Source organism: Callionymus lyra, chromosome 7 (genome assembly GCF_982586985.1).
Source record: "Callionymus lyra chromosome 7, fCalLyr1.hap1.1, whole genome shotgun sequence".
Taxonomy (NCBI): Eukaryota; Metazoa; Chordata; class Actinopteri; order Syngnathiformes; family Callionymidae; genus Callionymus; species Callionymus lyra.
The window spans coordinates 2,426,828-2,438,899 of NC_141824.1; the positions used below are offsets into that span (position 1 = coordinate 2,426,828).

General features: G+C 41.4%; 3 protein-coding genes across 3 annotated transcripts; all 3 read right to left on the reverse strand.

The window, feature by feature from the left end:
• Nucleotides 1-242: 242 nt before the first annotated feature.
• Nucleotides 243-1,846, reverse strand: LOC148074628 (complement C1q tumor necrosis factor-related protein 5-like). Its single transcript, XM_087796076.1, has 2 exons — nt 1,774-1,846; nt 243-652 (listed from the first exon to the last, which is right to left on the reverse strand). Exons 1-2 carry the CDS (start codon nt 1,844-1,846, stop codon nt 243-245), a joined length of 483 nt encoding a protein of 160 aa, XP_087652202.1.
• A 448-nt stretch (nt 1,847-2,294) lies between these two features.
• Nucleotides 2,295-7,164, reverse strand: polr2i (RNA polymerase II subunit I). Its single transcript, XM_087795478.1, has 6 exons — nt 7,001-7,164; nt 6,858-6,912; nt 6,548-6,621; nt 6,327-6,401; nt 2,563-2,614; nt 2,295-2,491 (listed from the first exon to the last, which is right to left on the reverse strand). Exons 1-6 carry the CDS (start codon nt 7,063-7,065, stop codon nt 2,429-2,431), a joined length of 384 nt encoding a protein of 127 aa, XP_087651604.1. The 5' UTR covers nt 7,066-7,164; the 3' UTR covers nt 2,295-2,428.
• Nucleotides 7,165-7,881: 717 nt separating this feature from the next.
• Nucleotides 7,882-8,471, reverse strand: LOC148074630 (complement C1q and tumor necrosis factor-related protein 9-like). The gene is made up of 2 exons (XM_087796200.1): nt 8,432-8,471; nt 7,882-8,345 (listed from the first exon to the last, which is right to left on the reverse strand). The coding sequence occupies exons 1-2, from the start codon at nt 8,463-8,465 to the stop codon at nt 7,942-7,944; spliced, it is 438 nt and encodes a 145-aa protein (XP_087652326.1). The 5' UTR covers nt 8,466-8,471; the 3' UTR covers nt 7,882-7,941.
• Between the last annotated feature and the right edge of the window lie 3,601 nt (nt 8,472-12,072).

Genomic DNA, 12,072 nt, shown 5'->3' on the forward strand with positions numbered 1-12,072 from the left:
GGTTTGATTTGAGACATACTATCTGCGGAGAATTTGCGTACTAGTTAGTATGCATACTAAACTGATGCATACTAACTTCTAGCATACTAAGATTAGTATGCGATTTGAGACACAGCACTGGTGTAACATGTGATTCGTTTGCAGGAGCTTCAGTAACAACACGACGTGAAACTGCAAACTTGTGAGGTTTTCTCGACACGCTTTATTGTGGAATGTTGGTCACGTGATGGACACGCGTCCAACTAACCCAACCTGAACCCACAGAACACGGTGTCGTTGTCGTCGGTGCTGAAGATGTCGTTCCTGCAGGGCCCCCACAGGTTGACGGAGACCTGGTCCTCCTGGTCCAGCCGGACCACGCTGCTGACGCTCGCCACCTGGCTGCACTTGTCGGGCAGCGACGTGTGGTACAGACTCACCACCTTCTCGCCGTTCTTGTGCAGGCAGGCCTGACCGCAGCCGTACACCGACAGGTGCACCGTGAAGTAGTACAGGCCGCCCGCCGGGCAGGTGAAGACCCCCGTCCCGGGGTCGTAGCCGCCGCCCTGGTTGATCAGCACCGTGGTGAAGCGCAGCACCCCGGCGTGAACGGGGTAACTGTCGGGACACGACAGTTTGGCCGTGAAGGCGACGGTCGGGACCGGAGCTGTGACTGTGAACAAGTTAGTCCCGAAGATTCAATTATAAACAAATATTTACTTTGTTTTCCATCACGAATGCTGTTCCTGGGTCAGTTCAAGCAACAACACGTGACATTAACTAAGATTTTCTTATTTTCTCTAACATATAGTTTAGTTCTGACCGTCCTGACCTTTTGTTCATCCTTTTAAAGTGTCTTATGATAACAAATCTGAAGACACTTTACAATTTATTGTGGACGTCTCTATTCTTATTCTTCTTATCTATTATTGGAACGATTCTCTTCCCTCGCAGCCTCGTCTGGACGACATGCCTGAAGCATCCGTGAATGTCACATGACCACCAAACTTCACATCAGCGACACAAACAGGGCGGCGGCGCCCTCGAAAAATACGCTGGGAGGGCAACGTATTTCAACAAATTCAAGCTGAAATCTCGTGTATTTTAAAATAAATAAAATCCACAGCAAATGCAGCCCCTCAAAAAGTCGAGATTCAAAAATTTCAAAACAAAAAAAACTGACACAAGACTATTTATCTTGTTTTGTAAACAAATATAAACACTAACATTTAGAAACGGCAGAACCCACATCATTTCACTGACCCTGTTGCGTCACTAGGTGGAGCCATAATCAAGATTTTCAATGCAACTCATTTGGCTTCAGGTTTGACGGCTTAATTTAAACACTGCCTGCGAAATGTTTGAATAAATAAAAGATGAAAATTAAAAACTATAAATAAATGTTTGAAAAAAGGAAATAAAAACAATTAAAAGTACAAATAAACTTAAGTACAAATGTATAGAATAAATGCATTTATACATACAGAAATAGTTCAGCAAAAATAAATGTTAGTATGTAATTATTATTTGTAATGCAAGTGATTTATTTATTTTAATATTTATTTATACTTTATTGTTAATCATCCTAATATGGTATGAATTATTTAGTGTTTTTTTTTTTTTAAACAAAGCTACAAGTAGGTCTGGTTAGTTTCTAAAAGCAGCTTTTTATCATCTTGCGATGCAACATATTTAAAATCATAAAGAGTGAAATATTGTATCGTGAAATATTAGATTTGAAAGAAACACAGTACAATCGTAAGGACATCATTGAGGATGTTGTCATAAAAGTACCTGCGACTGGTCGAGGAGGTTCTTCTCGCTCACACAGTCCACAGCAGATGCGAGACATAGAAACAGGAGCCATGACCTTTGACTTCTGTGGACGAGAAGATTCTGCTGGTCACAGAACGTTACACCAGGAGACGCCGAGTTCACTTCACTTCAACTTCAGTGTTTTCAGTCAGAAGTAACTACAGCTGTCGGTATAAAAAACTAAAGTTGCTAAAATAGAGCAGATAATGCAAGAGTGTAAACGAAGCAGAGATGCTCACCTCGAGTCTCGCGCTTGTAAAATACTCTGAATTTCAGAAAACCCGTCAAGAAAAACGCCACCAGTCGTTCGTCTGGTTCTACATTCGTTAAATTCTGCAGTTCCGGTCCAGACGAGGAATCTGAAGTGAACTGTAATTATCATCCAGTGACTAAATATTAGGAGAGCAGAAAGAATTTTAACAACAAAGAGAACAGAATCTTCTTGATCATTGATTTTTTGATATTAAAAGCAGAAAGAGAAAAAAAACAACTGAGATTCTATCAAACACTTTTATAGAACAAATGAAAGCTGCATTAAAACCAACAATGTTGACAAAACATCAGATTATTTTACATTTCAATATAAACTAGTTTCTACTGTGAACAAAAACATCTTTCGATGAACAGCGAGTCTTTATTCTGTCCATCTGTGGCCACAGTGTGGCGCTGTGCAGACGTAGTAGAGTCTCATGGCGTCCTGTCGGAATAGAAAACAAAAACCAAAATCTCAACTGACAGTTTCTATTGACAGTAGAAGCAGATCTTTACCTCAGCCTTCATACTGTGTGACTGGAAGAACACCGCCTCCTTGTGGCCACACCTGGAAAGACGTGTTCACGCGGTCATTTATCAAGTAGGTTTTATTTCAATGTACAAATAACAAACACGTCTCATCAAAGAAAAAACACATCAAGACCAGTTTCATCTCGAAAACGCAGTCAAGTCAAGTTTTCTATTATTTAGGAATCAGTTGAAGTGATTTGCATATTAAGAGAATTCTGTATGACAGTGTTTTGTTGCAAAAACTCGGCAATGTTTGTTTATTTTATACACATTAATAATAATAATAATAAAGTCAATCTCCAGAGGGATTAATAAAGTCTATCTTTCTGTCCGTCTGTAAGTACGTAAGTAATAGTCATTTGTAAAGCGCCTTAGACCAGGGTCACAAAGCGACACATCGCGATATTTTTTTCACATATCACTATCAGCCTCTAGATGGCAGCAGTCGTTACGTCCTCCACAGCTGAAGGAAGAATGATGACTGAGGACGAGAGGATACAGTGAGTCCAGCAGCTTTAAAAGCTGATGTTTGGACATATTTTGGTTTGAAAACAATTGAAAGCAGTCACGACTGAGGACGAGAGGATACAGTGAGTCCAGCAGCTTTAAAAGCTGATGTTTGGACATATTTTGGTTTGAAAACAAATGAAAGCAGTTACGACTGAGGACGAGAGGATACAGTGAGTCCAGCAGCTTTAAAAGCTGATGTTTGGACATATTTTGGTTTGAAAACAAATGAAAGCAGTTACACTTCACACTTTCACACAATGTTTCCAAATAACATGTTGCTCAACTACTTCCTCTCTTCCTGCCGTCAGGTTGTCTATCGTGTCTTAAAATAGTCACGAATGACAAACAATCCCGTGAACGTTGTTTAGCTTTGACGCATGTTTTATTCTGCGTCAAAGTGAATGAAGATGTTGATGAAACACCAGTCGTTCAACAGCAGAGAATAAAAGAATTAAGGAAGAATATAAAGAGGATAAAACAGAAACAAGATATTGTTGATAATAATACATAATTAAAAGACGTTTTTACAGGATGAGTTTAACTCCTGAGGGTGACGTTTAATATTAGCAGATAAAAAAAAGTTATATATATATTATAATAACCGTTTTTTAACCCACTACTGACATTCTCTTTATTTCATGTTGACTTTTTGCTATTTTATATCACGACAAAGCATCATAACACTACACTATCACAACACCAGAGTCAAGTACTGGACAATACTACACATATATACTTGTTACTACACTATCACAACACCAGAGTCAAGTACTGGACAATACTACACATATATACTTGTTACTACACTATCACAACACCAGAGTCAAGTACTGGACAATACTACACATATATACTTGTTACTACACTATCACAACACCAGAGTCAAGTACTGTACAATACTACACATATATACTTGTTACTACACTATCACAACACCAGAGTCAAGTACTGGACAATACTACACATATATACTTGTTACTACACTATCACAACACCAGAGTCAAGTACTGGACAATACTACACATATATACTTGTTACTACACTATCACAACACCAGAGTCAAGTACTGGACAATACTACACATATATACTTGTTACTACACTATCACAACACCAGAGTCAAGTACTGGACAATACTACACATATATACTTGTTACTACACTATCACAACACCAGAGTCAAGTACTGGACAATACTACACATATATACTTGTTACTACACTATCACAACACCAGAGTCAAGTACTGGACAATACTACACATATATACTTGTTACTACACTATCATAACACCAGAGTCAAGTACTGACAATACTACACATATATACTTGTTACTACACTATCACAACACCAGAGTCAAGTACTGGACAATACTACACATATATACTTGTTACTACACTATCACAACACCAGAGTCAAGTACTGGACAATACTACACATATATATACTTGTTACTACACTATCACAACACCAGAGTCAAGTACTGGACAATACTACACATATATACTTGTTACTACACTATCACAACACCAGAGTCAAGTACTGGACAATACTACACATATATACTTGTTACTACACTATCACAACACCAGAGTCAAGTACTGGACAATACTACACATATATACTTGTTACTACACTATCATAACACCAGAGTCAAGTACTGACAATACTACACATATATACTTGTTACTACACTATCACAACACCAGAGTCAAGTACTGGACAATACTACACATATATACTTGTTACTACACTATCACAACACCAGAGTCAAGTACTGGACAATACTACACATATATACTTGTTACTACAGTATCACAACACCAGAGTCAAGTACTGGACAATACTACACATATATACTTGTTACTACACTATCACAACACCAGAGTCAAGTACTGGACAATACTACACATATATACTTGTTACTACAGTATCACAACACCAGAGTCAAGTACTGGACAATACTACACATATATACTTGTTACTACACTATCACAACACCAGAGTCAAGTACTGGACAATACTACACATATATACTTGTTACTACACTATCACAACACCAGAGTCAAGTACTGGACAATACTACACATATATACTTGTTACTACAGTATCACAACACCAGAGTCAAGTACTGGACAATACTACACATATATACTTGTTACTACAGTATCACAACACCAGAGTCAAGTACTGGACAATACTACACATATATACTTGTTACTACACTATCACAACACCAGAGTCAAGTACTGGACAATACTACACATATATACTTGTTACTACACTATCACAACACCAGAGTCAAGTACTGGACAATACTACACATATATACTTGTTACTACACTATCACAACACCAGAGTCAAGTACTGGACAATACTACACATATATACTTGTTACTACACTATCACAACACCAGAGTCAAGTACTGGACAATACTACACATATATACTTGTTACTACACTATCACAACACCAGAGTCAAGTACTGGACAATACTACACATATATACTTGTTACTACACTATCACAACACCAGAGTCAAGTACTGGACAATACTACACATATATACTTGTTACTACACTATCACAACACCAGAGTCAAGTACTGGACAATACTACACATATATACTTGTTACTACACTATCACAACACCAGAGTCAAGTACTGGACAATACTACACATATATACTTGTTACTACACTATCACAACACCAGAGTCAAGTACTAGACAATACTACACATATATACTTGTTACTACACTATCACAACACCAGAGTCAAGTACTGGACAATACTACACATATATACTTGTTACTACACTATCATAACACCAGAGTCAAGTACTGACAATACTACACATATATACTTGTTACTACACTATCACAACACCAGAGTCAAGTACTGGACAATACTACACATATATACTTGTTACTACACTATCATTATATATTACTATGTATAGTATCGTTGACCATGTATTGTGATACGTATCGTAACAACAGATTCTTGCCATAATATCAAGAGCCAACATCGATTTTAACAATAGTTTAAACACAAAATAACAAAATATGCATTTTATTTACACACAGACATGAACAATTGTCATTCTTTGTTTAATGTGTTGCAGATATTTTGACTGAGCAGGAATGTCAGAGTCAACATTATCATTATTCGTCTTAAAAAGTACCCATAGTGCAATGCAAAGAAGGTCTGAGTGACTCCAGGTGAATAAACAGAGAATCTTACTTGGGACAGGGATGGTCTTCGGTTCTGGGTAACGTCGGGTCCTGAGACACGTCAGCGATGATTTGCGTCAACTCGCTAAAGACCAATAAAGACGGTAGAAGGAAAGTTAACACGGTGTCAAAGAGTCAACGTTTACATTCTTACTACACGTGTAACCAGTTATCCAGCACGATATTGATTGATATTAACATCTTTCAAACTCTTGTGTCATCAACACTCACTCGACCTCGTGGGTGATCTTGTTGACGTAGATGCAGCTGTTGTCTGCCTCCTGCTGGTAGTCACAGTTCCTGCACTGTGAGTAAACAACAATAACTAGTATTATTATTAGCAATAATAACACATTTTCACATTCAAATGCGTCATATATTGAACAAGGTTTTACATTTTATTGATCCATTAATAAACCAAATCATGCTGTTGTTGAACATCTTAAATCTACTGATAGAATGAACATGTTTTTCCAAAGATATTCATAAAGCAAACTAATAAAATAAAACTGCTATGACGACGTCATCCACCAGTACGAACAGCGTAGAGCAGGATCCGGTTCTCTTTGTCTTCTTTCGGATACAACATGTTGTTACTGGAGAAAGAAAGTTTTAAAGGAAGAATTAGAAGTTTGTCGCATCGTTAGCATCACGTGCTAACCAGTTAGCTTCTTATTCACTCACCATTCTTGACAGAAGCGGATTCCAACGAAGCCCTGCTCGTGATTTCCCACCTCGATGTCCATCATCAACTTCAAATACAGCTTTTTAACTCGGAATATTATTTTAAACTGTTATTTTCTCTTGAACCGCTTAAGTCTCAGGTAAACGTTTGAAAACAGTTTGAAAGCGCATGCGCGACTAAAGTAGGAACATCTACAGAGAGCGCCACCTTCAGGACGGAGGTCCAAACTGCTTTAGACGACCATTAAAGTTAAATAGTTTAAAGACATTTAACATAAAAATACGACGATTATGAGACTTATTATTTATACATGTTTTATTGACAAGAAGATGGACATAACATCTTTCATACATCTTCACGTTTCTGTAATCTTTATTTATATTGTTATTACTTTATTTATTTATTTGCCTTATTTTTTATTTTGTTAAGCAAAAATACAAAAAGTTCTGTGTACACTTTGTATATCTAGAATGACAATAAAGGATGTCTAAGTCTAAATCTATTACAACCAGATTACAGTAATTAGGAGATTAAGTCGTATACATATATATTTACAGGATTTAAGTAGTATAAAACATTTATAACGAGATTAAAGTCGTATGAATATATATCAAGGGGATTTAGCAAGTAAATTTGTTTTATGAGATTCATTTCTTATAAGATTAGTCGTATACATTCATTTATAAGGAAATTAAAGTTGTATAAATTCATTCATTAAGAGATTAAAGTATCATAAAATACTGAAGATATGATGTCACTCAGCCAGTCATTGAGCACGACTACTGTGTCCTGAATATCAAGCGGTAAATACAATAAATCAAAGTGTTTTCTCTGGTGAAGCTGCAGAAACATGAGGACGAGAGATGAAGAATCATGGAAGTGAAAGTATTTTAATGGTAGATCAAGCACAAGCACATGTCTTCAGTTGCTCGTGGTGCCTTCACTGGCCTAAAAGAAAGCCGACAAACACGGTGTCGTTATCCTCGGTGGCGAAGATGTCGTTCCTGCCGGGCCCCCACAGGTTGACGGAGACCTGGTCGTTGTGGTCCAGCCGGACCACGCTGCTGACGCTCGCCACCTGGCTGCACTTGTCGGGCAGAGACGTGTGGTACAGACTCACCACCTTCTCGCCGTTCTTGAAGATGCCGCACTGACCGCGCCCGTACACCGAGGCGTGCACGGTGAAGTGATACAGGCCCTCGGCCGGGCAGGTGAAGACCCCGGTCTGAGGACTGTATCCGTCGCCCTCGTTGATCAGGACCGTGGTGAACCTCAGGACCCCGGAGTGACAGGGGTAGCTGTCGCTGACGGCCAGCTTGGCGGTGAAGGCGACCGGGCCTGGAACTGCATGAAGGTCTGCATTATATTGATGTTTAAATACAGTTAAACATCTAAAGTGATCCCACGATAACAGAGACTTGTTGAAATACCTGGAGTAGAGTTGTCGCCGCGTCTGGACGCCATTTTGACACCTGTTGAAAGGTGAGTTATTAAGTGTCAAATGAAGACAAGAAACCTCGTGCTCACCTGTCGCTGTCTTGCAGGAACTGATCCACAAACATGACGGACAGGTGAGGAAACAGAGTCGTTGAGCAGGTCTGTCGGGAAAACTTCCTTTTCTGCATTAACAGGTTTAAAACCTTCTTTTGTTGTCGTGAAACATTTTTTAATATCATATTATATTATGGGGATTATTTGGCTCATTAAGGACAATTCATTAAATAATACTTTAATACAATAATATATTTTCGACATGAGTGTGTGTGAGAGGACATGAGTGTGTGTGTGAGAGGACATGAGTGTGTGAGAGGACATGAGTGTGTGTGAGAGGACATGAGTGTGTGAGAGGACATGAGTGTGTAAGAGGACATGAGTGTGTGTGTGAGGACATGAGTGTGTGAGAGGACATGAGTGTGTGAGAGGACATGAGGGTGTGTGTGAGGACATGAGTGTGTGTGAGAGGACATGAGTGTGTGTGTGAGAGGACATGAGTGTGTGTGAGAGGACATGAGTGTGTGAGAGGACATGAGTGTGTGTGAGAGGACATGAGTGTGTGAGAGGACATGAGTGTGTGTGTGAGAGGACATGAGTGTGTGTGAGAGGACATGAGTGTGTGAGAGGACATGAGTGTGTGTGAGAGGACATCAGTGTGTGAGAGGATATGAGTGTGTGTGAGAGGACATGAGTGTGTGTGAGAGGACATGAGTGTGTGAGAGGACATGAGTGTGTGTGAGAGGACATGAGTGTGTGAGAGGACATGAGTGTGTGTGAGAGGACATGAGTGTGTGTGAGAGGACATGAGTGTGTGTGTGAGTACATGAGTGTGTGTGAGAGGACATGAGTGTGTGTGAGGACATGAGTGTGTGTGAGAGGACATGAGTGTGTGTGAGGACATGAGTGTGTGTGAGAGGACATGAGTGTGTATGTGAGAGGACATGAGTGTGTGTGAGAGGACATGAGTGTGTGTGTGAGAGGACATGAGTGTGTGTGAGAGGACATGAGTGTGTGTGAGGACATGAGTGTGTGTGAGAGGACATGAGTGTGTGTGAGGACATGAGTGTGTGTGAGACGACATGAGTGTGTGTGAGAGGACATGAGTGTGTGTGAGAGGACATGAGTGTGTGAGAGGACATGAGTGTGTGTGAGAGGACATGAGTGTGTGAGAGGACATGAGTGTGTGTGTGAGGACATGAGTGTGTGTGTGAGGACATGAGTGTGTATGAGAGGACATGAGTGTGTGTGAGAGGACATGAGTGTGTGTGAGGACATGAGTGTGTGTGAGAGGACATGAGTGTGTGAGAGGACATGAGTGTGTGTGAGGACATGAGTGTGTGTGAGAGGACATGAGTGTGTGTGAGAGGACATGAGTGTGTATGTGAGAGGACATGAGTGTGTATGTGAGAGGACATGAGTGTGTATGTGAGAGGACATGAGTGTGTGTGTGAGGACATGAGTGTGTGTGAGAGGACATGAGTGTGTATGTGAGAGGACATGAGTGTGTGTGAGAGGACATGAGTGTGTGTGTGAGGACATGAGTGTGTGTGAGAGGACATGAGTGTGTGAGAGGACATGAGTGTGTGAGAGGACATGAGTGTGTGAGAGGACATGAGTGTGTGAGAGAGGACATGAGTGTGTGTGAGAGGACATGAGTGTGTGTGAGAGGACATGAGTGTGTGTGAGAGGACATGAGTGTGTGAGAGGACATGAGTGTGTGTGAGGACATGAGTGTGTGTGAGGACATGAGTGTGTGAGAGGACATGAGTGTGTGAGAGGACATGAGTGTGTGAGAGGACATGAGGGTGTGTGTGAGGACATGAGTGTGTGAGAGAGGACATGAGTGTGTGTGAGGACATGAGTGTGTGAGAGGACATGAGTGTGTGAGAGGACATGAGTGTGTGTGTGAGGACATGAGTGTGTGAGAGAGGACATGAGTGTGTGTGAGGACATGAGTGTGTGTGAGAGGACATGAGTGTGTGTGAGAGGACATGAGTGTGTGAGAGAGGACATGAGTGTGTGTGAGGACATGAGTGTGTGTGTGAGGACATGAGTGTGTGTGTGAGGACATGAGTGTGTGAGAGGATATGAGTGTGTGTGAGGACATGAGTGTGTGTGTGAGGACATGAGTGTGTGTGTGAAAGGACATGAGTGTGTGAGGACATGAGTGTGTGTGAGAGGACATGAGTGTGTGTGAGAGGACATGAGTGTGTGAGAGGACATGAGTGTGTGTGAGGACATGAGTGTGTGAGAGGACATGAGTGTGTGTGAGGACATGAGTGTGTGAGAGGACATGAGTGTGTGAGAGGACATGAGGGTGTGTGTGAGGACATGAGTGTGTGAGAGAGGACATGAGTGTGTGTGAGGACATGAGTGTGTGAGAGGACATGAGTGTGTGAGAGGACATGAGTGCGTGTGTGAGGACATGAGTGTGTGAGAGAGGACATGAGTGTGTGTGAGGACACGAGTGTGTGTGTGAGGACATGGGTGTGTGTGTGAGGACATGAGTGTGTGAGAGAGGACATGAGTGTGTGAGAGGACATGAGTGTGTGAGGACATGAGTGTGTGAGAGGACATGAGTGTGTGAGAGGACATGAGTGTGTGTGTGAGGACATGAGTGTGTGTGAGAGGACATGAGTGTGTGTGTGAGGACATGAGTGTGTGAGAGAGGACATGAGTGTGTGTGAGGACATGAGTGTGTGGGAGGACATGAGTGTGTGTGAGAGGACATGAGTGTGTGTGAGAGGACATGAGTGTGTGTGAGGACATGAGTGTGTGAGAGGACATGAGTGTGTGAGAGGACATGAGTGTGTGAGAGGACATGAGTGTGTGTGAGGACATGAGTGTGTGTGAGAGGACATGAGTGTGTGTGAGGACATGAGTGTGTGAGAGGACATGAGTGTGTGAGAGGACATGAGTGTGTGTGAGAGGACATGAGTGTGTGAGAGGACATGAGTGTGTGAGAGGACATGAGTGTGTGAGAGGACATGAGTGTGTGAGAGGACATGAGTGTGTGTGAGAGGACATGAGTGTGTGTGAGAGGACATGAGTGTGTGTGTGAGAGGACATGAGTGTGTGAGAGGACATGAGTGTGTGTGAGGACATGAGTGTGTGAGAGGACATGAGTGTGTGTGAGAGGACATGAGTGTGTGTGAGAGGACATGAGTGTGTGTGTGAGAGGACATGAGTGTGTGAGAGGACATGAGTGTGTGAGAGGACATGAGTGTGTGAGAGGACATGAGTGTGTGTGAGAGGACATGAGTGTGTGTGAGAGGACATGAGTGTGTGAGAGGACATGAGTGTGTGTGAGAGGACATGAGTGTGTGTGTGAGGACATGAGTGTGTGAGAGGATATGAGTGTGTGTGAGAGGACATGAGTGTGTGTGTGAGGACATGAGTGTGTATGTGAGAGGACATGAGTGTGTGTGAGAGGACATGAGTGTGTGTGAGGACATGAGTGTGTGTGAGAGGACATGAGTGTGTGTGAGGACATGAGTGTGTGTGAGAGGACATGAGTTTGTGTGAGAGGACATGAGTGTGTGAGAGGACATGAGTGTGTGAGAGGACATGAGTGTGT